The sequence below is a fragment of the Rousettus aegyptiacus genome, unplaced genomic scaffold (genome assembly GCF_014176215.1).
Source record: "Rousettus aegyptiacus isolate mRouAeg1 unplaced genomic scaffold, mRouAeg1.p scaffold_m13_p_2, whole genome shotgun sequence".
NCBI lineage: Eukaryota > Metazoa > Chordata > Mammalia > Chiroptera > Pteropodidae > Rousettus > Rousettus aegyptiacus.
In genome coordinates, this window is record NW_023416295.1 from 161,792,658 (window position 1) to 161,812,891 (window position 20,234).

Genomic DNA, 20,234 nt, shown 5'->3' on the forward strand with positions numbered 1-20,234 from the left:
TAGGTGAAGAATGAGAAAGGTAAAGACTTGGTATCGTTGGGAGAAAGAATAACAAATAAATATACAAATAATGAGAATAATGTCAGTTGGTGATAAGTTCTGAGAGGAAAATAAAATGAAACCATCTGCAGATCTATGGAAGTCATTCTTTATGTAGCTCTCTCCTCTCTAGAACTCTGCCCTGTGAATTCTATGGATATATATATATTATATGGATATATATATTATATATGTGGATATATACACTTTTTTTAAAAGAAAAGATCTTTGTTTTTCAGATACAGCTGAAGTTTATTAACCCATTGAAAAATTTAAGACGTCTTGGAATCAAAATGGTAACTGATATCTTTTTGGACTGGGAGTCCTACCAGTTCAGAACAGAAGAGATCGATGCGGTATTTCATGGTGCAGTTTGGCCCCAGGTAAACCTTGATTTCTGCATTGTACCTTGATGCTATCTGCTTGTTCCTTTGTTATTATTGCACTTACATAGTTCATACCCAGACCTGAATGCCTGTCCTGGTCTTTTCTTTTACATCGAGCCTTTCTTTATTTCTGAAAGTTTTAGAACACTTTTCTTTGCCTCCCCTACCACCTAAAGCCCAAGAGCTAGCTTCCGAAATATTACATTTATACTTAAAGGCTAATTTGAACATGGTTGTGTCTCTTAAGCAAATGTAAGGGTTTGAAGCACCTCACATGATGTATCTCTAGATTTTGAGAGAAAATACACAGGTATTTTTGAAACATGTTTCCTTGTTTGATTTCTCTGGTTGTGACCACTTGGTGAGGGTATCTGGTGTAGTTAAAGCTAAAAAGACTATGGGAGAGACTTGATTTTAGGAAAGATTTCTAACTGCTTGAGCTCTGTTGTCTGTGACCAGTTGGAACATAAAGTACCTGGTCCTTTCCAAGAATGTATCATTTCCAGGTTTCATCTTTGCCGTTTTCCTATGAAGATATTATTTTGGATTACCTTTTTCCCCCTCACTCTGTCCTTTAACTGGGTCTTTTAAACTCTGGTATGGTTTCTGTGCTTGTTCAGTTTTTAGTTTTTTGGGTTTTTTTCCTACAACTCTGTATATATTTTTACTTTGTATTGTTTTTATTTTGTGTCCCAGATTAGCAGGCTTGGATCTGAGAGTCAGTATTCTCCAACTCCTCTGCTGAAACTAATCAGTATCTGGAGCAGAAACACAAGGTATGTAACCTCCACCCCACCCCTCTCACCCCTATTTTAAAAGGGCAGTTTTCTATTTTTTGTAAAACACTATCTGACCATCCATACAGCTCTCATAGTCATAAATCAACATCCTTTTGAGGACATAATGAGCTATTTAGAAAACCTTCATCAACTGAGGGTTCAGAGAAACATCTCTGCATTATAGACCAAATGCATATTTACTGAGAAGTATGGAAACTTTACCTATGTTGTTTATCTCAGTGATGGAAACAGACTTAAGTTTGCCCTTATCTATTTTGAAGAATGAAAGATAGAATAAAAGAACATGTTTTATTATTGATTCAGTGATGTTAAAATCTTGGCTTCGGTTTTTACAAAATGGGGTTCATACTGTATGATCTTTTGATTTTGATTTTGGTTTTTTTATGCACCATTATGTCATGAAAATTTCCCTGTCATCAAATAACCTTCAGAAACAAACTTGAAATTTTTACATTGTCTTCCTCAGGGCTGTCTGTTTTATTTTTACTACTAAGAAGGGCTTTTTTCACTTACTTCCCAGTTCAAGGAAGCAGTTTCAGATTTTCAGATCTTGTTTTATCACTGGACAGCATGTGATGGACACACTTGAGAAATGTTTTATGGTTGTGTAATTTTCATGCAAATAAGCCATGAAGGACTTTCATCCAAGGAGACTTTATGATAGCGATTCAATTTCATGTTAGCCGAGTCCTTATTCCGGGTGTCAACCCACATCGTGCCACTTCATTCTCCGCTGCAATTTCTCTCATTTTTGGTTAGAGGCAAACAGAAGCCACATGTTAGTGGAGGAACTAGGCAGCAAAACTTTTTTTTTTCTTTCCTATTTAACACTTACATGAAAGAAATCTTTAGAAGGGTTGATTACCCTTGAAATCTCCATAGCAATAGATATGTAATTATATCAGAACCACTCAATGGGACTGTTACTCTTCAGTAAAAAAATTTTTAATTTGAAGTAAGGTTACAGTTTACGTAACGTCAGTCAGACAGTTAAACATGTTTACATCTAAAGGGAAGTCTAGCATTTTACTTCGTATTCGGATAAATGGAGGTAAAGCTGAATTATAGCCAATACCTTAAAACTTAACAACTAAGACTAAATTGTCTTAGTTGTAAAGTGATCATATAATATCTAATCTATTTTCTAAACAGAAACATTCCTGAAGGTAAAAAGAAATGCTACAAATTATCAAGCCATAAATTGGGACTGTCCCTGGCCACTCTCTTAACAACCACTCTGGTCCTGAACACTATGACCCCTGCGTGGCTTAGTCTCTTCCTCCTCTGAGTTCTGTCCACTCCTGGAAGGCTCTGTGACCATATTCTGTTTTATCGCGCCCGTCTGTCTTCATAGCTTACCTGCATAATGCTCCTAGAGGGCAGAGACCATTTTGCATTTTTTGTTGTATGCTTCCTCTCCACAGGGTTTCCCATCTTGATTCAAGGTTAGTCACTTTTCATTGCATATTGAATCAAGTGATTAAAGTTTCCGATTGAACCATACATATACACTTAAGCACGGAGCATGCCCAGTATACTGTGGGGCATCAGTTACATTGCTGTTCAAGAAACAGCGAGAAGTGTACATAAAGTACCTAAATAATGTATGTAATATTTGTAAAGTGCCTAAAATTATTATCCATCAAATTTTAGATTTTAAAGTAATTTTCCTTTTGAGTATCTTATTAATGTTCATACACACATATAATTGTAAACTCAATATGAAAATTCAAATGGAAGATGTTTTTAGAGGTAAATATTGGGAAATAAGATGACTATTTCAGTGTTTTGTTTTTTTTTTTTCTTGCAGATATTTCCCTTTCCTGGCTAAACAGAAACCTGGGCACCCAGAATGTGATATCCTGACCAATGTTTTTGCGATTCTCTCAGCCAAGAATCTCTCTGAAGCCACAGCCAGTATTGTGGTAGATATAGCCGATGACCTTCTTACGCTTCCAGATTTTGAGCCCACAGAATCAATTTTGAGCTTGCCGGTAACTGGATGCGTATACACAGAAAGTGCAGATGGTATGTGTGCTGCACAAAGTAAATGATTCTTTGACTTTTGAGGTTATGTTTGTTACCTGAAAAAGGAAAAGATCGATAGAATTTGGCTTTTTTAATAATTTGTGCTATTAAAAGAGTTTCTTTTCTCTAGAAATGAATACCAGTTTATATAAACTGAATTTTCTTTGCTGCAGTAGAAATTCATGTTATTTACACTGCAGAAAGCTCAACTGTCCAGGAAGTTATCAAATGATTCCCCCTGTCATGTCTCTGAATTCTTCCTACCATCTTATCCTAACAAAAGCCTCAGGAGTCTCACATAAATTTTAATTTAGCTAAAGATATAGCTATTTTGACTAAGAAAAAATTTAATATGTAAAGCTAAAATTTATTAAATTTTCACAGTAATCGAGTGCTTTCCTTGTCATTATGAAAACATTGCACAGTTATCCTTTAAGAGAGTAGTTAATTAAAACCAAAACATTTGTCACTATTTATTTCAGAGTCTATCACAATGGGAGGACGATTAATTCTGCCTCATGTACCTGCAATTCTCCAGTATCTCAGCAAAACCACAATAAGTACAGAAAAGGTGAAAAAGAAAAAGAACAGGGCACAAGTCAGTAAGGAACTTGGCATTCTTTCAAAGTAAGATATTGATAAGATAACACTACTATCCATGGTTTTAATTTTTTTAATTATATCCAGTTTTTCAGTTGTTTTAAAATGGTAATAAAAAACTAAAACAATTTTCAGTATTTGAAATACCCTTTATTTTTAAGTTAATGTAGAATTCTGTTTCTCTGCTGGAATATTCATTAGAAACCTTTTATGGCATCTGCCTTCATTTAACTATAAAAGAGAACAAAATTTTTACAGTTCTAAAGCAAAATAGTAGATTTGCTTTGGGCCTTTGCGTGTTTTGTTCAGTTAAAATTTTCAGTTACATGAGATCATATAGTTTGTTTGTTTTTTTAGTTTAATTGATTTAAGTAATTAAATTAACAGTTTGTTTTTAAGAGTCAAGAAGATTTTGCAAGGGTTTTTAAAGATTCTCTTTGGCAGTAGACCTAGTAGTATGTAACTGATTTCTATGAAGTACAACATTGATAAATCAAAGTGCAAAAAATGATTCTAAAGCTCTAATAGTTACAGGACTTGGTTGTTGAAAGATTTTTTTTCTGTCACTCTCATCAACAACAAAAAATGATAAATTAGAATCTTCCTGGAACTTCTTTTTAAATGTTACTTATACTATTGTATTTCTAAGTTATACAGAATGGAAACCACACTAAATACACTCACTGACTTCTATCACAGGCTACGTAGTAGTGGAAAGATGATGACAGATTAGCTACCAGAGAGACCAGGGTTTGAAAGACCTGCTCTGCCACTTCTTAGCAATGTGACATCAACTTCCCTGAGTCTCTGTTTTCTCTGGGCAAAATGGAGCTAATAATCCTTACATTATAGAGCAATTTTGGGAGTCAAATTGAAATACTTCACATAAAGGCCTAAGTAAGCCTCAGCACTTAAAAATGTTATTTTCTGGCAAAATAAGAATATTACTAACTGCCAGATTACAGCATTGGAATTTACTCTAACTCACCTACACAGTCAGATGTTACAGAAGAAATAGACTAGTAGGCATGAGCCTGTAGTTGGAGAGAAATGAGAGTGGGCACTGTTAAATAACTGAGTTAAACTTTTTATACAGGCGTACATATTTAAAAGTACCTGTGTCTTTTGTCAGTGATGTTATTCTAACTTCTTAGAGAAATACTTGTATGTCTTCCTCACCAGTTTTTTTCTTAATCTAGGATCAGCAAGTTTATGAAAGACAAAGAGCAAAGTTCTCTGCTCATTACACTTCTCCTTCCTTTCCTCCATCGTGGCAACATCGCTCAGGTATACATGGATGGTATATTGACTTTGTCTTTGAAAGTGGCACTTATTAGGCTTTTATTCAGGATCAGTAATTTTATTGGTTAGATTCTGTGATGCACCTGTCTCAAAATATTTGTGAAAAGACTATACAGAAATTGAAAGTAGAGAAAAATTGGGACAGAAATTAGGAATGGGGGCTGGCAAGTGTGGGGCCATCATCACTTACCATAACATTTAAAGTTTTGGCGGGTTTTCCCCCCTCTGTTTAGCTTCTCATCATGAATTTTTTTTTTCTCTCTAACCTTGATCAGTAACAAATCTGGAACCCAAGAAGTGCATTGTGTAATCTTAAATATGGATCACAGTGGCAAAACTGAATGCAAAGTTAGGCTGTTTTAATATGCGGACATAGCTAAGAGTTTCTGAGACGATTTTCAAAACTCTAGTTCAAGTCTGGATTAAAGGAATCTTCCCATGGCTCAAACTCATTTACAAGGCCTCAGTAGTTACACTGAACACCTATAACTGATTCTAGGAATTCAGTTTAGAAATCCACAGATCTGTAGGCAACAAGACGTGTACATATTTTTTTTCAGCAAGCTCATTTTTCTTGGCTCATTTTTGACTAGACAGTTCTTTCAAAACCATGCATATTTTCTATGAGAATTAAAGGAAGAAACTGTTAATGGGCATTATTATGGTTTTTGTGTCAAAATGCTAAGAACTTTTAAAAGACTGAAATAACTTTTCCAATTACTACTTTTACTTCTTATTCAAATATTTTTTCTGTGCTGTAATATATTAAAGCCGAATTGAGCAGTTTTATAAATGACTGAAATATGATTTAATATTTCTTTTTAAGGATACAGAGGTCGATATTCTGGTGACAGTCCAAAACCTGTTGAAACATTGTCTGGACCCTACAAGCTTCCTCAAGCCTCTAGCAAAACTCTTCTCAGTTATTAAGAATAAGCTGTCAAGACAATTGCTTTGTACAGTTTTCCAGGTCTGTAATCATTTTTACCCCAAATAACCCCTCTGACTAGAGTCAAGGAGTTGAAGGGAGGAGAACAGAAAAGTTAAGGTTTTATTCACTAATAATATACTGTTTTCATTCCTTTAGACTCTTTCTGATTTTGAGAGTGGGTTAAAATACATCACCGATGTTGTCAAGGTAGGAAAGAAAATCTTATTTCTCTTTTGCTTCAAAAGTATTATCATTTTTGTTTAAGATTTATATATTCATTTTTGTGGTTTCAATGGCATTTCTTGTAGCTCAACGCTTTTGATCAAAGACATCTGGACGATATCAATTTCGATGTTCGCTTCTCAGCATTCCAGACCATCACCTCTTATATCAAAGAGATGCAAACCGTGGATATTAACTACCTAATTCCAGTGATGCATAATTGTTTCTATAATCTGGAGGTACGTTTTTATAGCAAAACTTTGTGAATTGTTTTTTATTGTTTTAATAATACAACTACATGATCAATCTAATTTCCTAATTTGTATTTTGAGGAGGACAAGGGATTTAGTATTAAATTTCTTTTAGTTGTGGAAAATTTTGTTTGGCAAAGGCCATGTTGTTATTCTCATGATTTGAAAGACAAATATTTTAGATAAAATAATATATGTGGAAGCACTTTGGAAAGTTAAAAAAGCTTTGTATTAGAACAGGGAAATCCATGGAGACAGAAAGTAAATTAGGGGTTCCCAGGGGGTAACCCCTGGGAGGGAGGGAGGAATGGGGAATGACATCTTACCAATATAGGGTTTCTTTTGGAGGCGGTGAAAATGTTCTGAAGTTAGGTAGTTGTGGTGGTTGCATAACCTTGTGAATATACTAAAAACCATCAAACTGTACTCTTTAAAAGGATAGATTTTATAGTATGCCACTATATCTCAATTTTTCAAAATTATGTAACTACATTATTTGACAGTTTGTCCTCTTTTATTATTATGGCATAAATAAGGGGAGTTGGAACTATATTAAATACAATGTTGCTGAACTGAATTAAGACCCAAGAATGGGCAAAATGAAACCCCTTAATAGTAGTTAACCATGTAATGGCATCCATAACTTTTTTGTGCCATTTTATAGTTATTTATCTGATAATAAAGATTATGTAATATATGAAAAAGTAATCTCCCCACTTGGGGCTCATTCTTCATATATCATGCCAAATTTTAACACAGGGAATTCTGAATCACTGCCTGGTTGCCTGAGTTGGAAATATTCTCTATACTTACTACCTACATTCTCAAACCAGGAGCTCTAGTACAGTTTCACCCAAATAGTAACCCTCTGTCATTTTCAGTTATCACCTGATATTGAATATTGAAAAATAGCTTTACTAAAACTTTTATTCTGTTTACTTTGAGAAGTAAAATTAATTTAAAAGGCTATGTCATAGTATTTTCTGGAATTTAGTGACACTTCTCTGTAAGCATATTTCAAAGTTACTTGCTATATTCCTCACAACCCTACGTTGGGGTCTTCCTTAGGTATGAAATACCTGTGGGAACATTTCTTAGCAGAGAATTTTTACACAGAGCAGTGGCAAAATTTTGTAAACCCTTTTATTAGGAAATAATATTCCATATTATAGTTATTACACAGAATAATTTGCATTTGTTTTCCTGTTTCCAGTTAGGGGACATGTCTCTAAGTGATAATGCCAGTATGTGCTTGATGACTATCATCAAAAAGCTAGCTGCCTGGGATGTCACAGAGAAAGAATATAGAGAAATCATTCATCGTTCACTCCTGGAGAAACTGAGGAAAGGATTGAAGAGCCAGACAGAGGTATTGGGGCTTGTAATTGTAATTTTATCTTTTAAGTACTATTCTCTGTGGTTTGGGGTTATATTTTTGTTTTTCCCTACTTCTGCTTAGAAAAGAAGTCAGCCTTAGTACATTTAAATACTTGATTGTATAAATATTTATCAAACTTTTCATGGGAGAGTGGGACTGGAAAAGAGAGCAATCATTTCTGAATTTATGTAGTTTGTTTTTAAGTGCGAATTTTTTACTTTTAAAAAAAAACTTTCGTGGCTTTTGTGTTTCTTTGCATTGTCTAAGAAGCAAATTCTTTTTAAAATAAAAAGGAATTTGTTTTTCTCAATTTGATATTTGCAGAGTATTCATCAAGATTATACCACACTGCTTTCCTGTTTAATTCAAACTTTTCCAAATCAACCAGAATTTAAAGACTTGGTACAGCTTACTGATCGCCATGATCCAGAAATGGACTTCTTTGAGAATATGAAGCACATTCAGGTAGAAGATAATTCTGCTTCCCCCCCCCCCCGCCCCCGCCCCCCCCCCCCCCGCCTACAAAATAACCATTTCAAACAGTTCTGTCTCATTTAATAAGATATATTTTAATTTTCCAAAAAGTTTTGAACTTCTCATTCCTTGGTCTTCATATTAGTCAAATTTGTGTAGGAGACAATCATTTCCTGGAGTCTGATTTCCTTGGTGGTATCACAAACCACAATAATTAGTGTCCCTTTCTCTGCTGTATTGTTAGAAGTTTAAGGGCTTTGGGATCCATTGTTAAACAGGTGCTGTGGATTATGTTTCTGGAAGCAAATCAAGGCCCAGGTGTTTTCTCATGTAACACATGGACCGTATTTCATTCCTAATCTTTTTGTGGAAAAGGAACATGATAGCTGAAATCGAGCTGGTTGTAGGTGAGATTATTCAGTAACTAATTCATATTTTTTCTAACTCATAGATCCACAGACGAGCAAGAGCCTTGAAGAAACTGGCAAAACAACTGATGGAAGGCAAAATCATGCTGTCTTCGAAATCGCTTCAGAATTACATCATGCCTTATGCCATGACTCCAATTTTTGATGAGAAAATGCTCAAGGTAGGGCATTAGATCTAGAAACCAGTAAACCTCTACCCATACCATGACACACTTTTCCAAAATGTAGATGGGGGAATGGCATCTAAATTTGGTGGCATCCATATTGATGTTGTCACTATAATTAGAGGCTAAGAATAGTTCTAAAGCCCTTAGAATTGTGCCTGGCACATAGTAAACGCTCTATAAAAGGTAGCTTTTATTTTTGCTGTTATAAGCTCACAAAGGCCAACCACAAAATATTTCTCCTCTTAGAAATGATCATGTTACTAAGATTGCATACTTTTATTCTTTTTTCATAGGACTTAATTTTAATAAATACCACTAATCAGAATAGTTTCCCCACCTCGTCAAATGGCTCATAAGAAATGAAATAAAGCAATAGATACCTTTTCATGAGCACTGTACTGGATACAAACACTATTATAAGAACTTGAATATGTAATCTTACTTCTTCCTCACCACAACTCAACCGTATGGGTAGAAACTGTTATCACTATTTTACAGGAGAGTAATCTGAGAATAAGTGAGATTATATAACTTTCCCAAAGACATACAGTGTCAGAACCAGTATTTGAACTTAAGATACTCTACTATAAAATGTCTAGAACAGTGCCTGGCAAGGACTTGATGGTAAGGACTTGATAAATATTTATTGATTAAATAGGTTAATAACAGATGGTACCCAGAAATTCAAGTCGAATTCAGGTAATATTAGGATTTGTGACTTGAAATCCTGATATTACTGTATTGATTACATGGTCTTTTGCAAGGATAGGTTTCCTGTGTTGTTTTAGGATATTCAAAAACTTTCTAAGGATTATCTAAGTAAATAACAGAATACTACCCTAAATTCCAGTTTAAAGACCCAGTAAGCACAACCAACTCAGAGTTTGACGGCAGTAAAATAGGAAAGAGGTGTAGTTGGAACAAATAAATTATATTTAGCTTTGATTGGCATTAACATGATATCTCTCTTTATAGTCTATTTGTGACTTCGATTTTAAAATTGGTTTCTGGTAGCATGGCCTTTTTACCCAATCTGACAATCTCTGCCTTTTAATTGGTTTTAGACCATTTATATTTCATATGATTATTATTGGGTTTAGATTAAAATATATAATCTTGTTATTTTTCATTGGTCCTATTTTTTTCTTTTCCTATTTTTCTTATATTGGATTAATTAGATGTTTTTTAATGATTTTATTTTATCTCTCTTGGCTCATTGTGCTAGTTTATTTTTGTAGATTTTACCTCTACACTAGTTTTAAACCACACACACAATACATTGTTGTTTTTGCTTTAAATAATTATCTTTCAAAGAGATCTTTTCAAAGAAAAGGAAAAGATTTTATATATTTGCTTACATATGTATTATTTCTCTTGCTCTTTATTCCTTTGAGTAGATCAAGATGTTTATCCTATTTCATTTTACTATTGAAAGAAGAAGGACTTCCTTTAAATTTTTTGTAATGTAGGGCTATTGGTGATGAATTCTTTCAGCTTTTGCTTGTCTTTCCTCATCTTTGTTTTTGGAAGATAATTTTTTTTTTTTTAATTTCAGTACTTTAAAGATAATAATGTACTATTTTCTGGTTTATATCATTTTCAACAAGTCATTCTTATCTTTGTTTCACGGAGTATTATTTATCTTTTTATTCCCTTGGCTGTCTTTATAAAAGTTTCTCTTTATCTATGGTTTTTTGCCATTTGATTATGATACACCCTAGGGAAGTTTTTTTTATGTTTCTTAGAGTTTGTTGAGCTTCTTGGATCTATGGATTTGATTTGTAGTGTTCATCAGACTTGGAAATTTTGAGTCATTATTTTTTCAAATATATTTTTGAGTTCCCTTCTTGAAGCTGGAGACCACAGTGTATATTAGGCCACTTGACGTTTTCCTGTAACTCACTGAGGCTTTTATTATTATTATTATTATTTTATGGGTTTTCTTTTGTTTTATTTTTCTATTGATTTGTCTTCAAGTTCACTGTTCTTTTCTTCTATAGAGTTTAATCTGCTTTAAATCCCATCAAGTATATCATCCCTCTCATAATTGTCTTCGCCATTTCCAGAAGTTCTATTTAGGCCTTTTTTATAGCTTACATGTCTCTCCTTAACATGCTCATGCTTTCTTCTCCCTTCTTGATCATATGTAATATAATTATATCCATTGTTTTGCTGTCTTTGTCTGCTAAGTCTATCTTCCATGTCATTTCTGGGTCTGTTTCTATCGTTTGATTTTTCTTCTTGTTAGAGATATTTTTCTGCTTCTTTGTATACCTGTGTAGCTTTCCCTGTCCTCTTTGGGACTCAGCCCTGTTGACTCTGCCTCAACTCTACCTCCTTAACTCAGACATTGGGCCTTTCGGGGTTTCCCCTCCTATGCTATAACCTGACAATTCTCTTCACATAGTGTTTGGGGTCATGATAAGGCACACTTTATTTATTTCCCATCTCTTTGGGAGCACTCCCCTGCACTATTTGATATCTGAATTCTGAAAACTGTTTTTAGATATATTTTTGTTTTCTAGTTTAAAGTATGAGGTAAATCCAGTTCCTGTTCTCTATCATAGTATGAAAGAGAGATCTCTGAGACAGTGTACTTTTAAATGTCGAACAGTACATCTACGGTTAGCAGTTTGGCATTTATCAAGTTTTACACATTGAATTTACTTGAACCTATCAGGGAGGTCTGAGTGGAAAGAGTCCAAAATGTGTTACTATCCTTTAATTGATGTGTCATTTCTTTAAGCATCTTTTTCTAGAGGCAAGGGATGGAAATGAAGTATAGTTTGAGAGTTCTTTCTTTTCTCTAATTGCTGATGACCATTTATCTTAGCTTTTTAATATACCAAGTTAGCTATATGTTTTATTAGCAAATGCTTGCTTTATGTTGATGCTCTTGATGTGTTTTCCAGCATGAAAATATAACCATTGCTGCCACAGAGACTATTGGAGCTATTTGCAGACATCTATCTTGGTCAGCATATGTATATTACTTGAAACATTTCATTCACGTCTTGCAGACAGGACAGATCAATCAAAAGTTGGGTGTCAGGTATGTTCAAACTTCTTTTTTTGTTTTATTTTTTAAATTTAAATTTCGGATTATTTCCTAAAATAGTTTTCCTTTTATCTCAGTTTACTTTTACATTATATTAATGAGGTTATGTTGATGTTTGTTAAAGTCAAAATATACCTGAAACTGGTAAAAAAATAATTTTAATGTTTATACATCTTTAAATTCTCTCTCCTTTTAATTATCAAATGACATTATTAATCAAATGAATATTTCTGTGTACCTTTTTTTTTTAACAGTTTGCTAGTAATAGTGTTAGAAGCATTCCACTTTGACCACAAAACTCTTGAAGAACAAATGAAAAAAATTCAGAATGACGAAAGTAAGTTTTTTAAACTTTCTTAAATTAGGTTTCCATCCTATTTTTGGATAATTTATGATAATAAATTAAAGAAAAGAAAATTCGACTTATCTTCCCCAATTTTTTACTCTTGGAGCAACCAGTGAATGAGTCAGGAAGAAGTTAAAATGAATAGTTTGAGTATTCTCATAAAAACTCGTTTAACAATAGAGCCCAGTCTAAATGATATAGATAAAAAAAATCTGAGCTGTAGATTATTCACATAGAAATCTAATTTTATTGCCTTCACGTTTGGAAAGAGCGTTAAGCAATGAATGCAAATTATAATTAAAAATTATAGCAACAATTAATGAAATATAAAGTAGATACAATAAGAAAGAATCATCAAACTGAAAATAGATATTTGAAAAGATTATAAATTGACAAACCTCTGACGAGATTGATTAGTGAAAATAGAAGGCATTATAAACACAAATGAACAAAGTAAAATAATATTATGATCTTTATACTTATAAATTTGAATACTTGGCTGAAATGTACAAAATCTAAGAAAAATAAAATACAAAAACTGACTTTAGAAGTGACAGAAAATTTGGATGGATCTCTAACCACTAAAGGAATTGAATTGGTAGACTAAAACCTCCTGATGAAAATGGCAGCCTCAGACTGTTTATAAATAAGTTCTACAAACCTTCAAGGAAGGGAATATTTCAGCCTTGACAGCAGCTCTCTTAGATGACTGAAAAAGAGAAAACACTAACTCCTGAAGTTGGTATAATTGGTTAATGGAATATAGCACATTAACATAGTGATCATCTAAATAGACACATTGGAAACATTTGATTAAATTCAATACCTAGTCATGATGAAAGCAATTATCAAGCAAGGAATAAATAGAAAAATCTTTTTTGAGAATTAGGGTCATTTATTGGGGGATATCAGCAGAGAACATAGGAGATAGGAACATGCCGTAGGGGTTTAAGAGTGGGCTGAGAGTAAAGAAGCCCATCCTGGGAGAATGAGCAAGTCCAGTCCTATACAGAAGTTGCCAGGGGGTGCCCAGGGGTATGATGAAAGAGAGGTGGTCCCCAAGGGCACCCCAGTGGGGCTAGGAGATCTGGAAGATGGTGATCCGGGTGGTGAGTACAATCACCCACAAGAGGAAGCCCCACAGCTGAGCACCGGACATAGCCTGTGATTTGGCTCTGCTCTATGTATGCCAAGACAAAGAAGACCTCTCGAAAGAACCAGAAGATTCTGACCAACCAGAGAAAAGGCAGGAAAGCAAACCAACCCAGATAGTACTTCCAGCAGAGATTCAACTTTTCCTTGTTGGACACCCACTCTAAGTTCACGGTCGTGCTGGGGCTGGGTCACCCCGAGGGTCAACACTGTGAGATGGAAGGGTTGTGAAAAACCACTCCTTAATGGAGTCTACTTCCTTGGGCTTAAATAAAAATTATTTTAACCTGTTAAATGATGCCTTTTGAAAACAATGCAACATCATAGTTAATTGTAAAGGATAAAAGTCTTTGCTTCAAAACCAGGCTGAGGCGAGGAACCTACTAGTACAAATACTACTAATATGTCAAACATCAAATTAGAATTTGTAGCCAGCACAGAAAAATTAGGAAAAGAATGTATACTCACACAGGCCAAGGTATTTATCCTAATTCTTTTGGCTAAAGATGTTGAACTTTTCTGGCCCTCAGCTCGCACTCTTCTGACGTTCCTACTCAAAATTTTCTAATTTGATTCACAGTAAACTCACTCTAGAATTCTAATGAATAGAAAAGACTGGTTTGAATGTGAGGAACCATTCTTGTTTAAACAATATACTAGAGCCCTTTAACAGTTTATCTTCAGTCAGTTGAATCTGTATTTTGCAATGTTGTGTAAATAGAAACATTAAAAATTAAAATAATTAATTTGCTTAACTATCTCTTTTCTTCTTATATATGACTGAAGTTTAAAACATTTATTGAGCATCTCCTATAAAGGTTTTTATAGACATGATCTCATTATCCTCATAAGAACCTTACAAGAAACTTAGTTATTAGTTATCCCAAGATAACAAGAGAAATTAAGTTTTAGAAATGTTAATTTCCCAAAGCTACACAGCCAATAAAAAAAATAAAAACTAATAGCTACCATTTTTTGGAAGTCAGCGAAGTGTCAGACACATAGTGTAGGTGCATTAAAGACTTTATCTCATTTAATACAATAGCCTTGCAAGGTACGTGCCATCTCCATTTTATGAGTGAGGAATCCAGAGTCCATTAGGGTTAAGTGACTGTGGCCACTTGGCTGGTTAGCAGAGCCAAGGTTGGACTTGCCCCACAGTACTGTACTGCTGAATTTCAGTAAAGAGAACCCTATAGTAAGGGACATTTCTGCATAAGAACTGATAGCTACCATTATGATTTTTGTGCTCATGAATATAGGTGTTTGCTTTTGGAAACCTCCAGCCATAATACTTTAGAAGCTTTCTTTTGGTTAACATTTTCTTCCCTCACTGGCCTCCCTATGTGTTCCCAAAGTTCACAATCTTTAATAGTTGTCAGTTTACTTGATACTCTATTCCTCATTAGAATCTAAACTATGAGAAAGCAAAAAAAAAAAAAAAAAAAACATTCATGACCCTTCCATTTATTAGGATTTCCTTAGCCCTTATCTTGCCTTCCCATAGTTGGTGACTAGACATTCATTATTGAATGTTGATGGAAAAGACTACTTAAAATGACTGTCTTGTTTATTTGATTTAAGATGACTTTTGTTGTTTATTAAACGTAGGCACAATAGAACTGATTGAGTTGCCAGAGCATGAAGCCATGGAATTAGAGCATATAGACGAGGAAGAGAAGGAAAACAGATGTAAGAGTTTGTCGGACAACAATGAAGAACTAGGAGGCTCTGATCCAGCCAATTGTGAAGGAACGTCAGCTAAGGAATCTGAGTGTATCACCAAGCCTACCTCTTCTCTTCCTCAGAATAAGGAAGAATTAGAGAGAACAATTAAAAATATCCATGGAACCATAACTGGGGATATCCTACCCCGGCTACATAAGTGCCTGGCATCTACGGTAATCCTTATGTTTGGGGCCCAACAGGTCTGTGTGGTTTGGGGCATTCGTGGGGCCCTGTCAGACTGTTTTCTAGCTATTATTGATTTTTTTTTCTTTTCCATCTCAACATTTTACAATTCACTTCCTTTTTCTTGTCATCTTGAGGTTCATCTGCTACAGCTAGGTAATACTTTCCTTAATTATGATTTTCATGTAGTAGATATATGCTTTTCAATCTCTGAAGTAGATATTTCCAAAACAGGTTACTAAAAATTAGAGTCTGTTTGCTTTTTTTCATTCTTAGCTACTTCTTTACTGTTCAAAATTATCTTCCCCCTGGTTGACAGGGATAACATTTAGCAGTGGATTCTCATGAAGCCAGAGCCTGCCCTTCTCAATATAAACCATAGGTTGGCAAACTGAGGCCATGGGCTGAATCTCGCCTGCTGTCTGTTTTTGTAAATAAAGTTTTATTGGAACACAGTTACACTCATTCATTTGATCTGATTCTGCTTTTTGTATTACCACAGCAGAATTAAGTAGCTTCATCAGTGACCAAAAGCCAAAAATACTACCTGGCCTTCTACAGAAAACCAGCCCTTGGTGTAAAATATTGTCTTAGTCATATTATATATTAGTAACTAACCTTCTTAAATGAGGCACTGTATTTCTTATGTCACTCAAACACCTGAAAGTCTCTATTGATACAAATTTTATATGATTTTTATATGTTTTTACAACAGTCTTAACCAACATCATTGAAAATTTGGCTGTGTTTTTTTTTCTGGTTACTCTTTTGAAAAAACATTCTTATTCCTATTTTTATAATTTATGGAGGGTTATAATCAAATTGCATAATTTAGTTTGTTTTTTAAGGCACTAAACTTAGAAATGCGCATAACATATATCAGAAGAGTTTATCCTTCAAAGGAAAGGTTGCAGTGTTGGTAGGTCCCTAATCCATTTGCTTTTGTTTTACTTTAACCTAAACTTTCTTTGCAGACTAAAAGGGAGGAAGAACACAAGCTCGTTAAATCCAAGGTTGTGAATGATGAGGAAGTAGTTCGAGTTCCTTTAGCTTTTGCCATGGTTAAACTAATGCAGTCCCTTCCACAAGAAGTTATGGAAATTAATCTACCAAGGTATGGTGTGTGACAAATTGGAAAACTTCAGTGAAGCTCTAAAATTGGTTCTTTCTTTTGGACTTTCTATTCTCTTTTGTCAGGATTAGCTGTAGTTTAGAATCCCAGTTGGGAAATGTGAGTTATAAGTAATTAAGAAAGAAAAGGGTGTTTATATTTTTATCTGCTTCTAGGGTTTTTTTATTATTATTATTTTCCATTTCTCATTTTTTAGTATTTTGCTGAAAGTGTGTGCCCTCCTCAAGAATAGAGCACAAGAAATCAGAGACATTGCACGCAGCACTCTAGCAAAAATAATAGAAGATCTAGGTGTGCATTACCTACAATATATTTTAAAAGAATTACAGACTACCCTTGTCCGTGGATATCAGGTAAATTGCATCATGCATTTTATATTCAAGTTGGGTTGGAGTTCCAGTATTTGCAATTTGACTACTATGAATCACAGTGCTTTGGATCTATCTTCAGTAAAGTTCATCCACTGAGAATCACAATCAAGAAAATTTGAAAGTTTCTAATCAGTATTTTAAAAAGCTCCTATATTTGATTTTTATAGAAGTCATATCTGTCTTTTTCGTAACCTGTCTTTTTCTCTCAAATCACTTGATACCAAGGTCTGCATTCTCTGAGTTCTTTAAAAAATTCTTATTAAATGCATATTGAATGTATTGCCACAAATGCAAACAATAAAGAACATACACATTTGTGTAAGAGTTGAAACTTATGACAAAAGCCACAAAAATAATAAGATCTCCAGGTGGAATGCAAAGCTGAGAGTAGTTACCTGGCCGGCTAGCTCCTCACTGCTCCCAGTGTGGGCCCTGGACAAGCGCCATCAGCAGCACCTGGGAGCTTGTTAGAAATACAGGATTTGGGGCCCTGCACTTGACCTACAAAAGCTGCATTCCTATTCCTGTTATTTGTAGAGGGTTATTCTCAAATTGCATAATTTAGTTTGTTTTTAGGATCCCTGGGTGATCCCATGGTAAAGGAATCCTGCAGCTCGTTCTTTCCAAGTACAACCAAGACTCCTGGCAGTTCGCTTTACTTACCTTCTCTGTCCTAACTTGTTTTAGGTAAGGTTCCGGTTCCACACATCATAAGTCAACAGCTAAAACTATCACTATTCATTTTGACCATTTCTCTCTGCTAGTTTTTTAATGGCTGCTGTAGGGATTACCAGACATAATCTCCTGAGAGTAAGTACTTTACCACTTTAAGTGGAACATGGAAACCTTAACCACCGTGTCGGTCCCTTCACCCTTCTCTTATCTCATAGTTGTTTACGAATGACATTGCCATATGCTGAAATTTTATCAGGCGGTGTTAGAGTTTTCACTTTTACTTGTCAAACATATCTTAAATAATTCAAGAAGACTAGTCTGTTATTTTGCCCAGATAGTTATCATTCCTGCTGCCCTTCCTTTATTTCTGAATTTCCCAGTTTCTTTCTGGTATCATTTCCCTTCTGTCTAAAGAACACCATTGAACAATCTTGTAGAGCAAGTGCAGTGGCAACAGATTCTCTTAATTTTCCCTCATCTGTGAACATCATTTCACCTTCATTCCTGAAGGATATTGTCACTAGATGTGTAATTCTGCTTTGATAGTAGTTCTTTCAGCACTTTAAAAATGCCGTGCACTTCCTTCAGGCATTTCTAGTGAATAATCCAGTTATTCCGATCATTGTTTCCCTCTCAGTAATGTATCGCTTTTCTCCTGCTGCTCTAAAGTCTTTGTCTTTATTTTTCAACAGTTTGATTATGATGTGTCTAAGGGTATATTTCTTTGGGTTTACCTCTTTGAGGTTTACTGAGCTTCTCAACCAAATTTTGGGGGTTTTCAGTCACTATTTCTTCAAATACTTTTTCTGCACTGCCCTCTCTTCTCTCCTGGAACTCCAGTGAAATGAATATTAGACTTTTTGTTTTTGTCCCACTTATCACTGAGGTTCTGTTTATATATTTTCTTCAGCCTTCTTCCTCTGTGTTGTATACATTGAATACTTTCTATTAATCTATCTTCAAGTTCACTGACTGCTTCCTCTTATCTCAATCCTATCACGCCTATCCATCGGATTTTTATTATTTATTATTACAGTTATTGGTTTTTTTCAGTTCTAAAGTTTCTGTTTAGGTATTTATATCTTTTGTTTCTTTGCTAACAATTTATTTCCCATTCATTTCAGTCCTGCAGCTAGAAAGCTGGGGCTCTTCCTCTCTGCTTTGCAACCGCCCCATCAAGGGCCGAGTGGTGGCAGGGCAGAGGAGAAAAGCAACTAGAGCTGGCCCACCCTCTCAGGACTGCAGTTTACTGGAGGAGAGGAAGATCACTCTTCCACAAAGTTGTGGCTCCTGCCAGTCTCCACTTCTGGGCCACTGCCACCGCCGTCACCACTGGGGTGAAGTTTGGTGGTACCCGCATTCCGCTGTTCTTCTCATGTTGCTCCTTGCATCCCGTGCAGGTTCTACAGCTGCGTTCTCTGTACTCTGAGACAGGGTGGAATGTGCTTTCTCCATCTTACCTGGAGCTGGAGCCCCTGTCGTCGTCCATTTTTGTTCTAGTCGTTCAGCCAGCATTTATTTCAGTGCTTACTTTGTGTGAGGTGCTGTGTTTGGCACTGAGCATATAACGATAAATATAGTACAACTCTGTCTTTGAGGAGTTATTCATGTTTTAATGGAGCACCTAAGGTATTTAGATGAGTAGCCCTTTTTTTTTTTTCCTAAACACCTGTTCTTCAAGTCTGTCCTGTTATTTGTTAAAATAACTAAAATAGGATGAGAGGACAAATGGTTTGGGTTTTAGTGTTAATCACGTAGACACTGCCAAAACGGTACTCTTGAAGTGTCATTCTTTATTTCCCCATGTAGTATCCTTAACCATCCATATTCTTGTTATGCATTTCATTTTAGGTCCACGTGCTGACTTTCACTGTTCACATGTTGCTACATGGCCTCACCAACAAGCTACAAGTTGGGGAATTGGACTCTTGTTTAGATATTATGATCGAGGTAAGAAAGGAATTCCAAATTTTTTTGTAAGTGGGCAAAAGACACAAGAAATCAGTTCATAGAATAAGAAAAAATAATAGCCTATAAAAATGAAACTTATGTACTGTCTCATCTCTTAAAATTAGAGGTTTAAAAAGCTAAGACCTACGTGAAGTGAGATGGGCCCTCTGCCGTTGCTGGTAGATTGTGGGTTGGAAAAGCCCTTCTGTGGAAAGGAAGTTGGCATTGTGTATCGAGAGCTTTTGCAATGAGCAAAAATTTCAACTGCTTCTGAGAATCTGTTTTAAAAAAACAATGAGAGATGTGGGCTGGGGTTTATATAAAGATACGTTCACCAGAACTTTATAATAGTGAAAAATTAATAACAATCAACTTTAAAATTGGATAATTTATAATTTGGGTGACTACGATTAGGAAGAAACTAAATTTTCCACACAACCTTTTATTCATTTAGTTAAAAATATAGACATTTACTAACATTGAATTCAGTGCATTAATTTTGATAACTAAGTTGCAAATACCATGAGAATTTCTTAAAGAGAAACTGAGCTACTCTGGTAACATCAGAGAAAACCCTGTCTGTATATTATATGTGTAAATCTCTGTAGTACAGCAAGTCTTTGAATAACATTG

At 34.8% G+C, this 20,234-nt stretch overlaps 1 protein-coding gene and 1 pseudogene across 2 annotated transcripts in view; one reads left to right on the forward strand and one right to left on the reverse strand.

Moving 5' to 3' along the window:
• UTP20 (UTP20 small subunit processome component) overlaps positions 1–20,234 on the forward strand; it is an 83,512-nt gene that overhangs the window by 43,020 nt on the left and 20,258 nt on the right. For both annotated transcript variants that reach the window (XM_016127023.2, XM_036237356.1), the window contains 17 exons: positions 279–422; positions 1,122–1,201; positions 3,036–3,253; positions 3,736–3,880; positions 5,053–5,140; positions 5,982–6,125; positions 6,243–6,293; positions 6,395–6,547; positions 7,773–7,928; positions 8,262–8,402; positions 8,863–9,000; positions 11,919–12,058; positions 12,319–12,401; positions 15,174–15,463; positions 16,448–16,587; positions 16,802–16,958; positions 19,503–19,601. In XM_016127023.2, coding sequence (XP_015982509.2) covers positions 279–422; positions 1,122–1,201; positions 3,036–3,253; positions 3,736–3,880; positions 5,053–5,140; positions 5,982–6,125; positions 6,243–6,293; positions 6,395–6,547; positions 7,773–7,928; positions 8,262–8,402; positions 8,863–9,000; positions 11,919–12,058; positions 12,319–12,401; positions 15,174–15,463; positions 16,448–16,587; positions 16,802–16,958; positions 19,503–19,601 — 2,367 coding nt within the window. The remainder of the gene's footprint in view (positions 1–278; positions 423–1,121; positions 1,202–3,035; positions 3,254–3,735; positions 3,881–5,052; positions 5,141–5,981; positions 6,126–6,242; positions 6,294–6,394; positions 6,548–7,772; positions 7,929–8,261; positions 8,403–8,862; positions 9,001–11,918; positions 12,059–12,318; positions 12,402–15,173; positions 15,464–16,447; positions 16,588–16,801; positions 16,959–19,502; positions 19,602–20,234) is intronic.
• Positions 12,845–13,753, reverse strand: LOC107501131 (annotated as a pseudogene).